Source organism: Lepus europaeus, chromosome 11, assembly GCF_033115175.1.
Source record: "Lepus europaeus isolate LE1 chromosome 11, mLepTim1.pri, whole genome shotgun sequence".
NCBI classification, from domain to species: Eukaryota; Metazoa; Chordata; class Mammalia; order Lagomorpha; family Leporidae; genus Lepus; species Lepus europaeus.
Genome location: NC_084837.1, coordinates 102,925,089 through 102,947,441, shown reverse-complemented (window position 1 = coordinate 102,947,441; position 22,353 = coordinate 102,925,089). Strand labels below are relative to the sequence as shown.

Here is a 22,353-nt window from a genome sequence, read left to right as displayed (position 1 = left end):
TAACCCGAAGATATAGATGTGTTCCATTTGAGCTGAAAATCGTCTATTTGAGGGATAATTATAGGACTGGTTCTATATGGAGATAGTATCAAGGAGGTGTGGGATGAGATGGGAGATTTCATGGAGTCTGGTCAGTAAGTTCTGTACTGGGTTGAACACCGAGGAGCTGTCAAAGTATTTGGAGTTTCTTCATTGTAAGGAGTAAGGGCCTCCAAGATGGGGTGGGTCGTCAGTACAGCCTACCAGAATGTGTGTGTTTGTGTGTGTGCGTGTGTGTGTGTGTGAGAGAGAGAGAGAGAGCGAGAGAGAGAGAGAGAGAGAGAGAGAGCGAGCTGGTTACACTAAATTGTGTTTTCAGCATCATATTGGTCAAGATAGCCAAGCAGTTTGTCTGGTTTCTGTGGCTAGTGTTAAATTGGTTTCTGGTCAGTGTGTGTAATCTTTGTGTTTCCTTTCTGCTAAGCACATTTTGACTTCCTTGTTCAAATGCAAATCTATTTCCTAATGGAAACATTTTTTGTTCCTTATCTTTTTTCTGCAAGGGACATGACTTATTGTTTTTGTACAAAGTGAGATGCAGGAAGACAATTCACCCCTGCCCCTGAGTCCAAAAAGTAGATGCCATTTAAGATAGAAGTCTTCACTCGGTGCAAAAAGATAATACCAAGAGCTTGTGTTTGTTACCTTAGTCACCTGACTAGCACTGTGGCTACAGAAACTTCAGAAATTTTCTGTTTAAGTCTGCAAATTGGCATTTCAGATTTACCAAGATAAAAATTCACCTGTACCTTCCAAATGTGTATGTGTTCAATGTGGCTTTAGGTTCTGTTCCTGGGGCTTAAAACACTGCTGGCCCTGACAGTATGGGGGAAGCCCCAAGAATTTAGTGAGCAGCTGGCCAGGGTCACAGTGGCCTGACCTCAAACCAGCTTAAGGCTTTAAGTCCTCTCAGAACTTGAATCTCCATCATCTCCCCTTCTAGATAAGAGAGGAAGTGGAGAAGAGTTAAGGATAGCCACTCCAGTCTCATCCAGGTGCTGGATCACTCCTGAGTTTTTAATAGTTCCCAGCAGGTGATACCATTGTGTGCTCAGCTGGAATACCAACCCCAGGATTAAGAACTCCTTTTCAAATAGTTTTGGCCATTCTGAGCCTGCTTTTGTGATTGTTCATCTGTCTACTAGAGGGCCTAAGCTTGATGTCCTTAGCCAGGCAAGAACAAAAATGTGTGTTGTTTAATTCAGCATTCATATGCAAAAATATGCTAAATGAGATGGTTTGTTTTAGGATAGGAAATGAAATTGCCTCTCAGTGACTGGAATGGCCCTAGCCTGCTTCCTATTTTGATTTTTTTTTTAAACCTGATGAATGGTGCAGCATGTCTACATGGTTGTTTGTTGCTAAACTTAATATAATGTGTGGTTTCGATTCAGCTTGAAAAATAATCTCACTACATGTAGCAGTACATTATATGTAATGCTACTATTTCTGCTTTGAATCCTTGATATTGCAATGGAATTCCTACTTTATTAAATGTATTTGATATGCTAGTTATTGTGTGCAATTTGGGCTTTTTTTGCTTTCTCCCTTTTCTGGTTGTGTGCTTACTTTACAGCAGGCCTCTAGAAACAGATAGTTTCTGAGAATTACTGAGCTATGTTTGTAACACAGACATACTTAGGGAGTATGCAAAATAATCATTCTAACAAAAGAAATAGATATTTAAAATGTAATACTAACTTTGGGAAAAGAGTCTATTCAATGTTTTTCTTTGGTTTTACAAAGTAGCTTGTATTTTCAGTTTTTTCTATGTAATATGGTAAAATGCAGAACAATTGCAATGCATCAATAAAATGGGTAAATTTTCTGAAGGAAAAAAGAAAATTGGAGAGAGTGCATTCTCATGGGAGAGTTAGCGAAAAAGTTGCATTGCAATTCTATGAAAGGAAGAGGGACCTGTGGATCTACATGCAGAATGTGAGCACTCGGCACAAGCATGGGCACAACACAGGACCCATTGGCCAAGAGCCTGAGAGATCGCCAGCTTTGGAGAGTGAGGTGAGATCACTGAAGCAGCCTGTGCCACTCACAATATAGCTTTCAGGAGAGCCTAGTGTGAATCTAGCCTGGAAACCTGTGGGGGACAGAACAGAGGGAAAAGAAGGCATTCTATTCCTTCCTGTCCAGCTACTCCCCGACAACAGTGCCCAGCAATCAGCTGAGAGAGGGCAAGTGCCATTTCAGAAATTTTTAACAGCTGTGCCAGCTCTTGTACATGTACCCAGTAACTGCCTATGTGAGAGACCAGGAAGAAGTGCCTGGCTCCCAGTTTCTGATTAGCCCAGCTCTGGCCATGGCCTACATTTGGTGAATAAACCAACAGATAGAGGAACTCTCTCTCCCTCTGTCTCTGCCTGTCTGTAACTTTGCCTTTCAAATAAATAAATAAATCTTTAAAAAAAGAAAATTTTCGTTTTAAACTTGTATCCCATTACTGGGCCATTCACTCTGTAGTGTCCTATAAAGAATGTTCATTATTCTCAAAATTATCGTTAAGAAAATAGATTGTATTTTTTTTGTTTGTTTTTGACAGGCAGAGTGGATAGTGAGAGAGAGAGACAGAGAGAAAGGTCTTCCTTTTTTCCGTTGGTTCACCCCACAATGGCCACTGTGGCCAGTGCGCTGCAGCTGACGCAACTCACTGATCCGAAGTCAGGAGCCAGGTGCTTCTCCTGGTCTCCCATGCTGATGCAGGGCCCAAGGACTTGGGCTGTCCTCCACTGCACTCCCGGGCCACAGCAGAGAGCTGAACAGGAAGAGGAGCGACCAAGACAGAATCCGATGCCCTGACTGGGACTAGAACTGGGGTGCTGGCACCCCAGGCGGAGGATTAGCCTATTGAGCCATGGCGCCGGCCAGATTGTATTTTTATCTTAAAGGTATTAGTCAAATGAAAACACCTGATCAGTGCTCAACCTCTGTGAGGTTTTTTTCTGGGAAACATGGACAAATTTCCCTAAACCAGTAGAAGTATTCAATTATCCCTTTAAAAGGAAAAGCATGTTACACATTTCTCCTGATAGAAAAATATTCAATGCCTTCTCTTTCTTTTTTCTTTTTTTTTAAACTTTTATTTAATGAATATAAATTTCCAAAGTACAGCTTATGGGTTACAATGGCTTCCCCCCTCCCATAACTTCCCTCCCACCCGCAACCCTCCCCTTTCCCGCTCCCTTTCCCCTTCCATTCACATAAAGATTCATTTTCAATTCTCTTTATATACAGAAGATCAGTTTAGTACATATTAGGTAAAGATTTCAACAGTTTGCCGATATAGCAACATAAAGTGAAAAAACTACCATTGGAGTACTAATTATAGCATTAAATAACAATGTACAGCACATTAAAGACAGAGATCCTACATAATAGTTTTTTAAAAAAATTAATTAATTTTCTATGCAATTTCCAATTTAACACCAGGTTGTTTTTTTTTTTTCATTTCCAATTCTCTTTATATACAGTAGATCGATTCAGTATCTAATTAGTGAAGACCTCATCAGTTTGTACCCACACAGAAACACAAAGTATAAAAAATACTGTTTCAGTACTAGTTATAGCATCACTTCACATTAGACAACACGTTAAGGACAGATCCTACATGGGGTGTAAGTACACAGTGACTCCTGTTGCTGACTTAACAATTTGACACTCCTGTTCATGGCGTCAGTAATCTCCCTAGGCTCTAGTCATGAGTTGCCAGGGCTATGGAAGCCTTTAGAGTTCGCTGACTTTGATCTTATTCCGATAGGGTCATAGTCAAAGTGGAAGTTCTCTCCTCCCTTCAGAGAAAGGTACCTCCTTCTTTGATGGCCCCGTTCTTTCCACTGGGATCTCACTCACAGAGATCATTCATTTAGGTCTTTTTTTTCCATGATATCTTGGCTTTCCATGCCTACTATACTCTCATGGGCTCTTCAGCCAGATCCGATTGCCTTGAGGGCTGATTCTGAGGCCAGAGTGTTGTTTAGGACATCTGCCATTCTATGAGTCTGCTGTGTATCCCGCTTCCCATGTTGGATCTTTCTCTCCCTTTTTGATTCTATCAGTTAGTACTAGCAGACACTTGTCTTGTTTGTGTGATCCCTTTGACTCTTAGACCTATCAGAGCCATCAATTGTGAGCTGAAATTGATCACGTGGACTAGTGTGATGGCATTGGTAGATGCCACCTTGGGGGATTGTGTTGGAATCCCCTGGCACCTAACTCCACCATTTGCGGCAAGTCTGATTGAGCATGTTTTTTTTTTTTTTTTTTTTTGGTGTGCAAATAGGAACAGAGTTTATTTGGCAGTGGGAGAATAAACATACATTCAGGGGAGAATGTAGACCACCCTGCACAGAGAAAGCAAGTGGAACAGGACAAGCTGTCGACAAACTAGGGAAGAAAGAGAAAAACTAAAAACAATACCTCAGTGGGAGGAGTCCATTCTAGGCCCATATGCAACAGAAAGGAGCCCAGACTAGAGCCATAAGTCCAAGTGCTTTCTACAGTGGAAAGACTGAAAATGAGAATGCTACTTCTAAGCTGGGTCCATGGAGGACAAAGAAACTCTTGAAAAGCTCCCTTGGAGCTTGGACACAGTACCTCTAACGGAGGACTAAAGCTGAAAGGAGAGTGCTCTCCCACTTTCCATCCCCTTTTATCTCCCACGTGCTCAGATCCCTGATGTAGCAGGCTCATTATGGGAAGGCAGGTGCCTTGACTAACTAGTAGGAGGGTACATGGTCGGGGGAGGGGGGTTTGTGACTCTGAGTCCCACAGACCTAACTAGAATTCTACTATTTATCCCACCTCATCTTTGTGTAACTGGTCCTTTGTATATTTGTATTTCTCACTCTACAAGTCCAATTCATGACCTAGGTACTAGAAACAGCATGTACCCATTGCTCACTGAATTCATACATGGGTATATATGTCTGGCATTCTAAGTTTTCTGACTCCTCTCCTCAATCCATGGTTAAGGTTTTAATTCTGTTTTAGTATGTGACAAATTATAGAGGTATGTTTTCCTCCTGGATCAAGTCTTTTTAAACATATTTCATTTAATTCATTTGTATTATTTTTAAACATCTAAATTACCACTCGTGGGGAATGTCCACTTTGAAGTTCACTTTTTTTCCCAGAAGAGAGCAATTTATCAGCTTTCAGATGGTTATGATTCAGCAGGGAGCCTGCTCAAGTCCATTTTGAGACATGAGTTCCTCAGAGGCTTCAACACAAGGAAGCACAGTCAGGCCTTGTTAACAGAAGTATTAATATTCATAACGCAGCCCTCCATCTCTTTGGTGTCTTAGACTCATCCTTCTTCTAGAACGCTGTGATCTGTATCACTTTACCAGCTGCAACTCAAGCCATTTTGCTGATAATTCACAAAACAAATAAATCTGCTCCTTAGCCTCTCTTTCCCCATGGGTCTCCCAGTCTCTCCTGGATCACTTTCTTTTTTTTTTTCTTTTTAACTTTTATTTAATGAATATAAATTTCCAGTGTACAGCTTATGGATTACAGTGGCTTCCCCCTCCCATAACTTCCCTCCCACCCGCAACCCTCCCCTCTCCCACTCCCTCTCCCCTTCCATTTGCATCAAGATTCATTTTCAATTCTCTTTATATACAGAAGATCAATTTAGTATAAAGGTTTCAACAGTTTGCACCCACATAGAAACACAAAGTGAAACATACTGTTTGAGTACTAGTTATAGCATTAAATCAAAATGTACAGCACATTAAGGACAGAGATCCCACATGAGGAGCAAGTGCACAGTGGCTCCTGTTGTTGACCCACCAAAATGACACTCTACTTTATGGCGCAAGTAATCACCCTAGGCTGTCGTCATCAGTTGCCAAGGCTATGGAAGCCTTCCAAGTTTGCCGACTCTGATCATATTTAGACAAGGTCATAAAAGACAGGGTGAGGATAGTAACCAATGATCCTAAGAGTGGCATTAACCAGATCTGAACAATTATACAGCATTAAGTGGGGAAGAGGACCATCAGTACACACAGGTTGGGAGTAGAGCCATTGGTGGTAGAGTAGAGGTTATGATTACAAAGGAATGAGGCCCAAGTGCGCTAGACAGGGTCTAGAACAAAGGACAGAGTCATTATTAGAGGAGCTAAGAAAGGTGCTAAGCTACAATTAAGTTTTCTGATTGAGAGGCAAATAGAACCTGATAGAAGGGGCTTGATAATAATCTGTTGGGCTTTAGGCCTTGTAAGTTAAGAGGCCCAGACCTATCTATCTCTTCACATGGGTTACACCCTAAGGGAGGTGTGAACCTCCTAGGGGAAGGCACTCTGTTGACTTTCATTACTTGGCTGGCCTGGGAGGAGAGCTGGCCAGGTAAAGGCAGGGGGCATCTCTAACAAGAAATTTACAGTTCTGCCTGCAATGTTGCTGACCCTACTTGGCCATCCCCTCAGCTGCAGTGGTCACTTTGGAAGTTGGGCTGAGTGAAGGGCTTTTCAGCTTAGAGCCAATAAGATCTGTGGCTCTGACCTGGGCATCCTTCGACTCCAGGGCAGGTCCATTTCCAGTGATCCAACTCTTGGCAGAGCTGCCAGGGCTCTTCACAAGCTGACTTCTGCTGAAGCCCAGGCTTACCACATTGAAATCCACTGCAGTGGACTGGCCTGTTGGGTCTCCTTAAGGGCAGATCACTGTACAGATCAGCCATTAATAGGCCTGCCACCCATTGCTTCTGATGCCTAGCTTGCTTTTCCTCCTGGTTTGTGTTAAAGCAGACCAGAGGATGCAAGTCAAGGGAGTGCCCGTGTCCCATCTCTAATCTTCGGTGGCCTGAACTACAAGTCTATAGTCACAGGCATGTTCTGTAGTAGTTTTTCTAAGGTAGACAATGCCCATGAGGAAAATTATATTCTCACTTTAAAACTTTCTTTCCCTTTGGTCTGTAAGGGAGGTTTTTTCAACTTACTGTATACTTTGCTGATGGCGAAGTGAATCTAGCTATGAGATTATTATTTAAGTTCTTATTTTGGCTATGCTATTACAGAAAATGTTAGCCATTTCTTTTATAAGGTCTAAAGATTAAATTGTGCGTCCTACAGATTCCTTCATAATAGAATTAGTTTCCTACCTTGAAGAGAATAGAGAAATGAAAGAACAAGTTGGGCTTAGAATAGAGAAATGAGGGAGCAAGTCCTAGATCGCTTGCTGACAATAGCAATATCACATGAATACTTAGCAAACAGTTTCAACCATTAGATAACAACTTAAGAAAACATTTACCAGAAGGTCCAATGCCTTCTATAAATTTTAATCATGTATTTGAAAACACCTCTTCAATATCTAACATGGTGTAGTTTGTTTAACCAGTAAACTTAAGCACAACCATATAAAATGTTTTTAGTTTCTTTCTACCAACAAGTTTAAAACATATGATACACAGATTCAGGTCACACATTAAAATGTATCTTTGATTGATTTTAGCAGCTTAAATTTATGGACAATCTTATCTATAAGCCATTTAAAATAAAACTCTTAATAAAATTTCCCCATGTGGACATACAATATGTACACACATATAACATAGCATAGTAGACCAATATAGCAATTTTAATAATAGCTTTTAAAATCTTTAACTCTTTTTGTAGATTGCCAATTGATTTGAATTGCTTTTTTAGTAACCTCAGTTAACCATACTTTCTTTCAGTTGGTACTGTTAATACATTATTGGCTTCATCTGTTTACAGAGCCATCCCAAAGTACTGAATACAATAAAAGTGGCTGGAAAAAGTCCATAGGAACCTATAGGAGGACAGCTAAACACAGAACCAACAACATTTTAGTTTTATGAGCAGCAAATCATATATAACCGTGGATGACAAAAGACTTTAAGTTGCCATGTTTAAAATTATAAACTCATCAACCAACAAGAGGCACTTGCTTACTTCACAGTATTTTTGAAAGCACCTGTAGGATTTTACAAGTATTTAACCCTTTAAGCCTCTGGGGCTTTCTCATTAAGATAACGCTCATGTCTAGTAACACAAGATCATTAGACTTTTAATTCTCAAACATTTGTATTAATAGCATTTTCCATTATAGAAACTAAAGTTTGGTACCACATCACATCTTGACAGTACTTCTAATATAATCCAAATAGCCTGATTAGTTGGTGTCTCTATAATATGAGAGACACAGGTGCTTCCATTTTTTCAGTTGGGCCCAAACTGGAGAAACCAATGCCCAAGATTTACTGGAAATTTTAGAGTCCAGATTGTTTGAAACTTTGATTTTTTGAATGCCTCTGAAGAATGCCAAGAAGGCTCAAAATCCAAAATATCTGGTTGAAATAAGATTCCTTAAAATCATGACATAACATAGACCAAATTTGATCTTGTTACAAGGTGATTATTCAAATCTTTGAAAATAAGCACATATTTAATAACCCATAGCTCTTAATAAAAATTCAGCTGTTTTTGAACAATTAAAATTTAACAGACATCAAGAGAAGATAATGGATTACTTTAACGTATTGCTTTAACAGAGCATCAGAGTTTAATTCTATGTCAAAGAGAAATTGAGCTTCCTGTGATCTTTTGATGTGAGGTTTCCTTCCTTTACCTTCTTTCATATTGGTGACCATGTTTCTGTGTTTCTGTGTGTAACACATCTTTAAGCATCTTTTGCAGGGCAGGATGAGTGGCAACAAATTCTTTTGGTTTCTGTTTGCTATGAAAAGTCTTAATTTCACCTTCATTCACAAATGAGAGCTTTGCAGGATATAATATTCTGGGCTGGCAGTTTTTCTCTCTTAGTACCTGGGCTATGTCTTGCCATTCCCTTCTAGCTTGTAGGGTTTCTGATGAGAAGTCTGCTGTGAGTCTAATTGGAGATCCTCAGAGAGTAATCTGACATTTCTCTCTTGCACATTTTAGGATCTTTTCTTTGTGTTTCACTGTGGTGAGTTTGATTACAACATGTCGTGGTGAGGATCTCTTTTGGTCATGTTTACCTGGGGTTCTATAAGCTTCCTGTACTAAGATGCCTCTGTCCTTCTCCAAACCTGGGAAATTTTCTGCTAGTATCTCACTGAAAATGCCTTCTAATCCTTTCTCCCTCTCCATGCCTTCAGGAACTCCTAGAACTCGAATGTTGGGTTTTTTAATAGTATCCTGTAGATTCCCGACAATATTTTTTAGATTTCTAATTTCTTCTTCTTTTCTTTGGTTTGCCTGTTTCCTTTCCTGTTCTCTGTCTTCTAAGTCTGATATTCTCTATTCTGCTTCGCCCATTCTGCTTTTAAGGCTCTCTAATGTGTTTGTCATTTGATCTATTGAATTCTTCATTTCATTATGATTTCTCGTCACTATCTCAGTTTCTTGTTCCACTAGTTGTTTCATTTCATTTTGATTCGTCCTTAATATTTCATTTTCACGAGAGAGATTTTCTATCTTGTCCATTAAGGATTTCTGTAGTTCAAGAATTTGTTTTTGAGAACTTCTTAATATTCTTATCAATTTTTTGAGATCCGCATCTTGCATTTCTTCTATCTCTTCATCTTCATAATCTTGAACTGGGGTGTCTTTTCCATTTGAGGGCGTCATAGTGTCTTCCTTGTTCTTGTTACCTCGGTTTTTGCATTTGTTGTTTGGCATATTGGAGATATTTGTTTTCTTCACTGTGGTGTTTTTTCTTGTTACACTATGGCTCTATATTAAGTGGACTGTCTGCTTTCGGTGGAGCCTTAGAGGCTTGAGATGAGTGTGGACTGAGAGCTGTGTTTGGTTCCTCAGGGTTGAGGGTGTGTCAAAGATGACACTCCCAGGTTAGGCGTGGTAAATCTCTCTTTCTTTCTTTTTTTTTTTTGATTCATAAGGGAAGTAATTCCGCACAGCTGAACGTAATTGGAGGTAGTTAGCAAGTGAATTATATATACCCACAGGAGCCAGAGATTGGAAGCTCTTTCCCAAGGACCACACAGGGAATCTCTGCTGCCCTCAGTGTGGGCTCCAATTCTCCTGCAGTCTCCCACTGGGTTGCCAAGTTAGATGCTACTCTCCTGTTATTTCACCCCTCCCCCCAGAGTCAGGTTTTTCTGCTAGGCTCAGGGCCGGTGCAGACCTGAGGTCGCCCTGCTTATGACGTATGTCCAAAGTGGCGCCTGCTCTTTGTCTTTCTCGCCTTTGAGAGGTGAGCGGAGAGAGAGAAACTCGTGTCCGTATCGGTCACTTTTTTTTTCCTCTCTCTCTTCTAGTTAGCCTGGTGAACTTTTCCCCACGGAGTTTCAAGCCTCGTTCCCTCTAGTCTCCTCTTTCCACTTGCCCGCTATTGAGGTTCGGCTCACCTCGCGTTCCAGCGCTGGTGTGTTGAGTCTGCCGCTGGTGTCCCGAACTTGGGCTCACACGCTCTCCACGCAGGTCCACTGTGAATTACTAGTTCCTGAAGACTTTCCTCTGCTGTTTCTTCCCCTACTCTTCCTTGACCCTGCAGTATCTCCACTTATATTAACGTGTGTCTTGACGAACTATCAATGTGCTCCCTTCCTATTCCGCCATCTTGCCGCTCTCGATTGAGCATGTTCTAAATTGTACATCTCCTCCCTCTCTTTTTCCACTCTTAAATTTAACAGGGATCACTTTTCAGTTAAAATTTAAACACCTAAGAATAATTGTGGGTTAATTACAGAGTTCAACCACTAGTACTAGAACAACAACAACAACAACAACAAATACTAAAAAGGATAAAGTATTACATTGTACATATAGAGTCAGGACAAGAGCTGATCAGGTCATTGTTTCTTATAGTGTCCATTTCACTTCCACAGGTTTCCCCTTTGGTGCTCAGTTGTCGCCGATCAGGGAAAACAAATGATATTTGTCTCTTTGGGACTGGCTTAATTCACTCAGCATGATGTTTTCCAGATTGCTCCATCTTGTTGCAAATGACCAGGTTTCGTTGTTTCTTACTGCTGTATAGTATTCTATGGAGTACATGTCCCATAATTTCTTTATCCAGTCTACTGTTGATGGGCATTTGGATTGGTTCCAGGTCTTAGCTATTGTGAATTGAGCTGCAATAAACATTAATGTGCAGATGGCTTTTTTATTTGCCGAATTAGTTTCCTTTGGGTAAATTCCAAGGAGTGGGATGGCTGGGTTGTATGGTAGGGTTATGTTCAGGTTTCTGAGGAATCTCCAACTGATTTCCATAGTAGCTTAACCAGTTTGCATTCCCACCAACAGTGGGTTAGTGTCCCTTTTTCCCCACATCCTCTCCAGCATCTGTTGTTGGTAGATTTCTGAATGTGAGCCATTCTCACCGGGTGAGATGGAACTTCATTGTGGTTTTGATTTGCATTTCTCTGATTGCTAGTGATCTTGAACATTTTTTCATGTGTCTGTTGGCCATTTGGATTTCCTCTTTCGAAAAATGTCTCTTGAGGTCCTTGGCCCATCTCTTCAGTGGGTTGTTTGTTTTGTTGTTGTGGATTTTCTTGATTTCTTTGTAGATTCTGGTTATCAACCCTTTATCTGTAGTATAGTTTGCAAATATTTTTTCCCATTCTGTCAGTTGCCTCTTCACTTTCCTGACTGTTTCTTTTGAAGTACAGAAACTTCTCAATTTGATGCAATCCCAAATGTTAATTTTGGTTTTGACTGTCTGTGCTGCCGGAGTATTTTCCAAGAAGTCTTTGCCTGTACCTATATCTTGCAGGGTTTCTCCAATGCTCTCTAATAATTTGATGGTTTCGGGTCGTAGATTTAAGTCTTTAATCCATGGTGAGTGAATTTTGTGTAAGGTGAAAGGTATGGGTCTTGCTTCAAGCTTCTGCACGTGGAAATCCAATTTTCCCAGCAGCATTTATTGAATAGACTGTCCTTATTCCAGGGATTAGATTTGGATCTTTGGTCAAATATAAGTTGGCTGTAGATGTTTGGATTGATTTCTGGTGTTTCTATTCTGTTCCATTGGTCTATCCATCTGTTTCTGTACCAGTACCATGCTGTTTTGATAACAACTGCCCTGTAGTATGTCCTGAAATCAGGTATTGTGATGCCTCCGGCTTTGTTTTTATTGTACAGGATTGCTTTGGCTATTCGAGGTCTTCTGTGTGTCTCCATATGAATTTCAGCATCATTTTTTCCAGATCTGAGAAGAATGTCTTCGGTATCTTGATTGGTATTGCATTGAATGTATGAATTGCTTTTGGGAGAATGGACATTTTGATGATGTTGATTCTTCCAATCCATGAGCATGGAAGATTTCTCCATTTTTTGGTGTCCTATTTCTTTCTTTAAGGTTTTGTAGAGATCTTTAACGTCTTTGGTTAAGTTTATTCCAAGGTATTTGATTGTTTTTGTAGCTATTGTGAATGGGATTGATTTTAGAAGTTCTTCCTCAGCCTTGGCATTGCCTGTGTATACAAAGGCTGTTGATTTTTGTGCATTGATTTTATATCCTGCTACTTTGCCAAACTCTTCGATGAGTTCCAGTAGTCCAGTTGTGAAGTCAATGGTGCATATAATTGTTTTATTAAAAGCTGAAAATTAACAGACATGCAATTTTGTTTTGGGAATCTTTTATTAATGTTAATGAATATCTAATAATGACACTCCTGTGTTTGAATATGCCATGGTCTTTATTCTTCTCTTTGAGTCTACACTGTGGACCTGTAGTGGCAATCTTGGACAGAGTCGCAAGACACCAGGGCCCTTAACAGGGAAATAGCATTTATTCTTGCACGCAGGTCCAGAGAGTTTTGTATCAAATTCTGGGCCCTGAACAAAGCAGAGTACTTTCTTATATATCCCAACACAAATAACTTTATGTTTCCTAACACATACTGAGTTGTATATCTTCTGATTGCATATTTTAGATCTACAGCATTACTTACACAACCACCACAGAAAGTCGCTCCTTTGTTCACAGAATCGCTGCAGTTGACCTGGCTGCTTTGCCTCGGTTCAACTTGCTGCAATTACAGTATTTCTCAGAAATTCTTCTTCCACCCCTCTGTTTCCATAAAGCTCCTGCTTGAAAGCCTCTACCATTTTTGCCTTGAGAGGGCTTCAAAAAGTTCATGGAAGACAGATATTATGAAAAAATATGGATTTGAAAAGATTTTGGTAGGGCCAGCATTGTGGTATAGCAAGTAAAGCCTCCATGTGCAATGCTGGCATTCCATTTGGGTACCAGTTAATGCCCAGGCTGCTCCACTTCTGATCCGGTTCCTTATTAACAGCCTGGGAAAGCAGCAGAAGATTGCCCAGTGTTTGGGTCCCTGCTACCTCATGAGGGAAGAAGCTCCTGGCTCCTGGCTTTGGCCTGGCCCTTCTCTGGCCCTTGTGGTCATCTGATAGAAACCATCTATGGTACATCCTGTCATGCCCTTATCATCCTATACCTTCCTGAAGAGTGTCTAAGATTCCCATATATGGAGATGCATTTCCCAACCAGCTTTCATAGCAATCTGCCACACCCTCCTTTATTACCATGGTATAATGTGCAGGTTTCTATCAAATCCCTAAACTCCTGGAAGACTGAGAGAAAATCTTATTACTGTTTTGCATCTCTAGTGTCTCACATATAGCATATGCTCAACAAATGTCAATTGAATGAGTAAATTAATAAATGAATAAGACAAATCATTATTAAGTATGTGTGGATAATTGTGGCTATAAGGTATCTATACTGGATGAACATATTAGCAATATTTTATTTAAGTCTCTAGTTTTATGTCATCACTAAATTCAATCTATTTTTGTTAAGTGCTTCAGCTACACTGTTAATAGAAACTATTTTTGTAATTTATTTGAGAGGCAGCGAGATATAGATAGAGTGATGAGAGATAGATGATAGATAGGTAAACCGACAGATGGATTAATATAGAGAGAAATTTCCCATCCTTTGGTTTTCTCCTCAAATGCCTGCAATGACCAGGCACAAAGCTGGGGGTTGGAAACTTAATGTAGATCTTTCACATAGGCGCCAGGAACCCAAATATTTGAGCCATCAGTTCTGCCTCTTAGAGTCTGCAATAGTGGTTAGTTGAAGTAAGAGGTACAGATCAAACCAAGGTATTCAGTTGGGAACACACATGTCTCAATCATTTTCTTAACTATTGGACAAAACATCCATCTGTTCGACTACTTTTTAAAACATTTTACATAGTTTCCAATATTTTCTTATCATTCCTTCAGAGGCTTTTGATACAATTATTCCTTTTGTTTTATTATTCTACCCATACAGTATTCCTTATTGTAATCCTTGAAACTCTGTGATCTAAAAACATAGATATATCTTCTTACATCCATTAACCATGAACCACATGCCTCACATGTTAACAACTTGCATCTCTGTCTCATAGCAACCAAATGTGCACTGATAAATTTGTTCTGGATGTTCATCTCCAAAATTTTGCCCAACTGTTCCCCACATCCCTACTTAAATACACACACACGCACATACACTTAAACCTGACATTCACATAAGAGAATCATGAAATGTTCCCATCGGAGGCATTGTAAACCTAAACTTACCGATAATCAAGACAGAGATTGAGTCATTAATAAAGACCCTCTTAACAAAGAAAACCCCAAGACTAGATGGCTTATGACTGATGAATTGTAGAATGATAGAACAGAATATAATCTATAATCCCCTAAAATCAATCTATGCATCTACATCCAACTAATCTTTGACAATGAATCCAAAATCAATTGCTGGATCAAAGACGGTCACTTTTTGTATTGGGAAAATTTGATCTCCACATCCAGAAGTATGAGAAAAGACCTCTACTTTACACCTTATACAAAAATCAACTCACAATGGATCAAGGATCTAATTCTATGACCTGATCCCATTAAACTATTAGTGGAGAACATTGAGGAAACTCTGCAAGCCATGGCATAGGCAAAGACTTCTTGTAAAAGATCCCAGATGCACATACAATCAAAGCAAAAGGAGACAAATGGGATTATATTAAGCTAAGAAGCTTTTGGAAGCTTCTTAGGAAAGCTTAGGAAGCTTAGAAGCTTAGGAAACGCCTAACAAAATGAAGGGAAAACATGCAGAATTGAAGAAAATATTTGCAAATTATGAAACTGATAAAAGATTAATTCCAAGATTCTATAAAGAGCTCAGAAACTCAAAAACAACAAAACAAACAATTCAGTTAAGAAACGGGCAAAGGACAGCCATTTTTCTAAAGGGAAAATTCAAATAACCAACAGACATGAAACAATGCTTAGGATCACTAGCCATCATCAAAATGCACTTCAAAACCACAATGAGGTTTTATCTCAACTCAGTCCTCATACAGAAATAAAAAAAAAACATTAAATTCTGGTGAAGGTGTGTGGTAAAAGGTTCCCTAATCCACTGTTGGTGGGAATGCAAGCTAGTATACCTATGGTGGAAGACCATATGGAGATTCCTCAGAAAGCTGAAAATAGATCTACCATATGACCCAACAATCCCAGTCTTGGGAATTTACCCAGAGGAAATAAGATGAGCATATGAAAGAGTTATCTGTACCTCAATGTTTATAGCAGCTCAATTCACAACAGCTAAGATATGGAATCAACTCTGATGTCCATCAAATAATGCCTGGAGACTTTTTCCAGCCAAAAAAAAATAATGCCCGGAGAAAGAAAATATGGTATGTATACACTGTGGAATACAACTCTGCCATAAAAAAGAATCAAATCTTGTCTTTCATAACAGGATGGATGAAGACTGAAAAAACATTATACTAACTACCATATATTTTACTTAATCTGTGGTAACTAATAGAGTACAAACTAATGTAATGGATAAGTATTTTCCTTGCAGTCTGCATAAAATTATTCTTGTGCATAAATGGTTGAGAGGAAATGGCTTAAAGTCTAAATGAACTTAAGTATTATCACCACATAAGAAATATTTAGATGTTATATTATCATAAGTTCTACTCCACTGAAAGGTATTATGAATAATTAACATAATACTGTATGTATATTCATTAATTGTTTAAAGCTATTATCTTGATTACCACTAAACGAGGGTCTTTTTGATCTTTATTTGTGAAACTTCTTACTTGGTGAAGTTAAGCCTTTTTATTGTAATCTAAATTTAAAATATGTTATCTCAAAAACTAAAAAAAAAAAGAAAGAAAGAAGGAAGGAGAGTGGGAACAGGAAGGAGGAAAAGAATATTATTATGTTCTTATACTTGTATCTACAAATCATATCGAATGTTAAACATTAATTAAGATTAAAATGAAATAATTGGGCCGGTGCCGCAGCTCAATAGGCTAATCCTCCGCCTTGCGGCGCCCGCACACTGGGTTCTAGTCCCGGTCAGGGCACCGGATTCTGTCCTGGTTGCCCCTCTTCCAGGCCAGCTCTCTGCTGTGGCCAGGGAGTGCAGTGGAGGATGGTACAAGTACCTGGGCCCTGCACCCCATGGGAGACCAGGATAAGCACCTGGATCCTGCCATTGGATCAGCGCGGTGCATCGGCCGCAGCACACCAACCGCGGCGGCCATTGGAGGGTGAACCAACGGCAAAGGAAGACCTTTCTCTCTGTCTCTCTCTCACTGTCCACTCTGCCTGTCAAAAAAAAAAGAAATAATTGGTTATAGATTCCTCTGTTTATGCTTTATTATATATTGTATGCTTTTTTCATAGTGAAGGTTTGAATTAGACATACACTCTGTTCACTAGGACTTCTACAGCACCTCCTCCAGACCTTTTACACTCTGGTTTCTGTTGTTCTTTACCTACTACACACCCCCCTTATCAGATCTCAATGCTATGTGGGGAGGTCTCAGAATCTTTCCCACTACAGCATGGAAAGTTTGGCAGAGCAGTTCTTTTCCTTATCGAGCAACACCCAAATTAGAATTACCTAAGGAGTAGGGGAAGTTGATGCCATTATTTCATAAGAAAGATGCACAGCCTCCTACAAGCTCCATTTAGCTCATATTGGATATGACCAAGATTTGTGAACCAAAATCATCCAAATATCTGGGGAGGGTAATTTGCAAGATGCTCCCAAGGGGTGTGTATGTTGTTATTACTGCAAGAGTTTCATGTGTGTGAATCCACCTGGGTATTAAGTCATCAGCTGCCAACTCCTTTTCTTCCTAATGTTCCTCCCCAGGGCCAGAGGAATGGAGACAAAAAGAAAACAACTTTGGCTTCTCTTGCTAGATATGGAGTGTGAGTTGTCCCCACAGGGACCTTCTGGGACAATCTGGGAGGATTTGGGTAGAAACGACCTGGACAGGAAACCTTAATACTGGTTTTCCCAGTGGGCAGACCCTATTCCTATCGTTAGCCTGTGTTATGAGAAGTGACAACTGCTGCATTTGGGAAGTCTCTTCCAGCAGCTGCTGGATGGAGCAAGATTGTGGGCTCTGACATGCAAAAGCTCCGTTGACTCTCTGCAGTTCCCTCTACATCTAATCAGATTTTTGAGACAAGAGCATTGCTGATAACACAGTGAGTAACTGATTTTTGGAAGGAAATTTTTGTGGTAGTTTAGAGAAGCTGGGGTCTGGAGTAAGAAAGAGTTCCTGAGATCAGTAAACATGGTCACTTTATGGAAAGACCATTTTCAGGGCTTAAGATAGGATAGGCATTTGCAGGAATGGATTTATAAGCTTCATGTGGTGAATGATACATTGACTTTAATATGTACCTACATCAATTGAACGTCTAGGTTTTCCCTTTCTCTAGTCCTTATGGTCATATGGTTAGTGAAATGGAAGCAAAGAAAATTAAAGGGTTAAAAGACATGGTTAACACCTGTGGCATTCCTTTGGATATCATTTTTTTTTAAATTTATTTATTTGAAAGGCAGAGTTGCACAGAGAGGAGAGGGAGAGAGAGAGAGAGAGAGAGAGAGAGAGAGAGAGAGAGAGAGAAAGTGAGAGGTCTTCCATCTGATGGTTCACTTCCCAGTTGGCCACAATGGCGGGTGCTGAGCTGATCCAAAGCCAGGAGCCAGTAGCTTCCTCTGGGTCTTCCACACAGGTGCAGGGGCCCACGGACTTGGGCCATCTTCTACTGCTTTCCCAGGCCACAGCAGGGAGCTGGATCAGAAATGGAGCAGTTGGGTTTTGAACCGGTGCCCATATGGGATGCTGGCACTTCAGGCCAGGACATTAACCGGCCCCTGGACACAATGCAATCCCCTGGATATCATTTCTAATTTATCTATGCTTCCACCCATCTATTTAGCACTTAATTGGGCACTGTCCAAATGCTGTGAATCACTTTACCAAGCAACTCTACAAGGAGTTGGAATGCGGGGGGGGGGGGGGCTGTGGGAATGTTACACTGTTAAATATTTACAAGACCAGCCACTTATCCTGAACATCTATCAGAAATTACCTGTATGAATGCAGGCCAGATCAGTGATGTCACCCTTTGCTCATATCTAGATGTATAAAATGGCCATATTTGCTGGGAAGTAAAAATTTTAAATCTTCATTTGCTAAATCCCTAGCACTAGTAAACAGAGAAGGAACAGACCTTCATAAAATTGCAAATGGAACCTCATTCTTTCCATTTTCCCTTCATATATCTACTCTAGGATCATTTGTTGAGTTCCTGCTATGTGCAGTGTACTCTGCAGATGTTGTGAAAAAGAAAATCAAACAATAAAGAGAAAATGGTAATAAAATATGAAAATTAAATAACTTAGAGAAATGGATGACTATGGTCCTCTCTCAAAAGTAAAATGGCTAGTCAATCAAGAAAATCAATTAATCCATGGCTGCAATCATGATAGTAAAAATGCAGGTCCTCCAATTAAAGTTAAACAATAATTCTGTAGAAACAGAAATATTCTATGACACCATGTTCACTTACACTAGTTATCTGAACTGAATTTTCTTTCCACATTAAATGGCTGAAAAATATGGCTGACTGAGTCAACACAGTGCACCCCATACACCCTCTCCTTCCGTTTAACGACTAATCCAGCACTTTCTTTGCTCCTCAGCACACATCCCACTGCCACCGTGGTGAGGGCATGACAGAAAATCAGACATCAGTCACAGAATTCATTCTCTTGGGATTTTCACTCAGCCCAAAGATGCAGATGCTCCTCTGCAGCCTCTTCTCCCTTTTCTATGCCTTCACCCTGCTGGGAAATGGTGTCATCCTGGGGCTCATCTGTCTAGACTCCAAACTACATACCCCCATGTATTTCTTCCTGTCACACCTGGCCATAGTGGATATTTCATATGCTTCCAACAATGTCCCCAAGATGCTGGAAAACTTTCTGAACAATGGAAATAGAATCTCCTTTGCCCCATGCATAATGCAGACCTTCTTGTACTTGGCCTTTGCTCACACTGAGTGTCTCCTTCTTGTGGTGATGTCCTATGATCGGTATGTGGCCATTTGCCACCCCCTGCAATATTTCACCATAATGAGCTGGAGAATCTGCATCACCTTGACTGTGACTTCCTGGGCCTGCAGCTGCATCTTGGCCCTGGTCCATGTGGTTCTCATCCTGAGGTTGCCATTCTGTGGGCCTCATAAAGTCAACCACTTCTTCTGTGAAATCCTGTCGGTCCTGAAGCTGGCCTGTGCTGACACGAGGCTCAACCAAGTGGTCATCTTTGCAGCCTGTGTGTTCATCTTGGTGGGGCCTCTGTGCTTGGTGCTAGTCTCCTATATGTGCATCCTGGTTGCTATCCTGAAGATCCAGTCTGGGGAGGGACGCAGAAAGGCCTTCTCTACCTGCTCCTCCCACCTCTGTGTGGTGGGGCTCTTCTTTGGCAGTGCCATTGTCATGTACATGACCCCCAAATCCAACCACCCTGAGGAGCAGCAGAAGATCCTTTCTCTCTTTTATAGCCTTTTCAATCCTATGCTGAACCCCCTGATCTACAGCCTGAGGAATGCAGAAGTCAAGGGTGCCCTGAGGAGAGCTCTGTGGAAATAGGCATCAAGGTGAGAGAAGACAGGTATCCTGGAAGGTGGGAAATTTGCTGTCTCTGGGATTTGTGGGATTGGTAATATAAATGCCTAAAGTCACATCACTGAGATTTCTAAACTTAAAGATATATATTGATCAAATTCTGTGAAAGGGAAGGGAAAAAGGAAAAATATAGGCTAGTTTTACTCACATTTAAAATAGAGGTTTTCATTCAGGATTTTTACCAATGACTCAGAAAAACAATGACTGAATGTCATACATTCTATATCAATTTAAACATGCTTGAACAAGAACTAATCAAAAAGTTCAAGCTCCTCAAAAGGTAACCGGAATAGATGATTTATGAAGAAATGTGTTCTCCACTTTGGCATCCACCAGAAGCACATGGGTGACCAGACTTGCACTGGTCATGAAGACCTTGCTGCAGAACCACCAGCATCGAACTCCGGTCGTGGACTCCTGCCTGTCTGCGGCACAGGGGAGGAGGAAGGCAGAGCTACTATCCCTCTGGTTCCTTGGCAGAACAGTATGGGAGATACTGAAGCAGGCAAAAAGATCTTTATTCATAAATGTGCTCAGTGCCGCACATTAGAAAAAGGTGCAAAACATAAGACTGGTCCAAATCTCTGGAGTCTCTTTGACTGAAAAACAGGACAAGCACAAGGATTCTCTTATTCTGATGCAAACAATAAGAAAGGTATTGTCTGGAGAGAAGATACTCTAAGGGAATATTTGGAGAACCCAAAGAAATATATCCATGGATATATCAAGTGGTCTTTGCTGGTCTTGAAAAGAGGACTGAGAGAGAAGATCTTATTCAATATTTAAAATTGGCCACGTCTTCATAAAATGCTATTGCAGCTTCAAAAATAGTAGTTTATATGAGATAATTTTCCAATTTCAAATATTGAGTCTTTGAAAAAGTTATATTTAATCTTTCTTGATCAACCTATAGAAAATATAAAGCTTTAAAATAAAGGTTGATGTAGTGGATTGATCACATGGATTCCAATATGAATGTGTGTTTGCTCACTAAGGGTATAGAAAGATCAAGATGGAAGATGAAAAGGAAGGAAATTGAAATCTATTGTGCTTCCATAGTCATAGCACACACAAAATATTTTATAATCCTAGGAACTGATATTAATGATGGTGATAGTTTCCATATAGTTATTTCTCTTTAATTTAAATACAAATCTAAAAGACATTTACTTTAAATTTCATTTTTCTGTGTTTATTTAGCTATTTGGCTTTTACTATAAGCAATATTTAAAGGAAATTTAGGTAAAAAAATACAGAAAATGAAGTTAACTAGTTGACTTTATCTTGAGAATATTTCTAGGAAAAAGTGATTGTTGATTTTTAGTGACATATAATAAAACCAATAGTATGTTAATAAACATTTGTATCATTAAAAATGTGTTCTAACACATCTGAGGAATGGTTCTTATACCAAATATATATATTTTGAAATATATATCAAGATATATATTTTTATTTTATTATTTATTTATTTTTTAACAAAGATATATATTTTCATAAATTACAGAAAGAGCAGAGTATGAGAGACGTTTGTTAATTGCTACAATATTTGAGTTCCAGAATTGTAATAAGCAGATTATATTTCCTCTTTATAAGGGGCAAGCATACAAAGGGTCTTCAAAATATTCATGGAAAATGTATATTATGAAACATTATACATGAATTTAAAAATTTGTGCACCAAAACTACACTTACATTAACCGGTTTAGCATGTTTAAACTGGATCTGGTTTGAGGAATTAAGAAGGGTAAGATATGGTTTTTAAAAGAGCCCCTGTCAGAGCAACATGTATTCTGCTACAAATTGAAGCAAGAACAAACAATCAATTTATGGTGAAGAATAGTTAACAGGATATTAAATATGGCTTTATTAGTATGATTCTCAACACAAAGCATGATCAAAGCAATAGTTACCAAGAGATAAAAGTGCTCCAGTCAAATCAAAAGTGGACTAGTCATGAGCAAAGATTTTCAATAGTTAGGGGGATGCCCAAAGCATTTATCTTATTGACATTCAGGAAAGCCAAAGAACAAAAATATTTACTTATTAGGTGAATGTCTTGAGAAAGTTAGCAAAAGCCTTAGCAGAAAATTGTCCAGGAAATCTTCACCAGGTATTCTGTCGCCACCACAATCTCCTGCTCATTTCTCTTATCAAACAACGACAGTTTTGCAAAGGTTTTTTTTAAATTTTTTTAATTTATTATTTTTTTTGACAGGCAGAGTGGGTAGTGAGAGATAGAGACAGAGAGAAAGGTCTTCCTTTTCCGTTGGTTCACCCCCTAATGGCTGCTGCGCCCAACGCACCATGCTGATCCAAAGCCAGGAGCCAGGTGCTTCTCCTGGTTTC

General features: G+C 39.7%; 1 protein-coding gene and 1 pseudogene across 1 annotated transcript; both read left to right on the top strand.

Annotated features, from left to right (window-relative positions):
* The first annotated feature begins 19,047 nt into the window (after window positions 1-19,047).
* LOC133769629 (olfactory receptor 2A5-like) lies at window positions 19,048-19,968 on the top strand. Its single transcript, XM_062204826.1, has one exon. It carries the CDS (start codon window positions 19,048-19,050, stop codon window positions 19,966-19,968), a length of 921 nt encoding a protein of 306 aa, XP_062060810.1.
* A 522-nt stretch (window positions 19,969-20,490) lies between these two features.
* On the top strand, window positions 20,491-20,810 carry LOC133769628 (cytochrome c, testis-specific-like; annotated as a pseudogene).
* The last annotated feature ends 1,543 nt before the right edge of the window (window positions 20,811-22,353 follow it).

Excerpts from the sequence above, each read along its gene's own strand:
- LOC133769629 (XM_062204826.1), top strand. The coding sequence starts at position 19,048 with ATGACAGAAAATCAGACATCAGTCACAGAATTCATTCTCTTGGGATTT.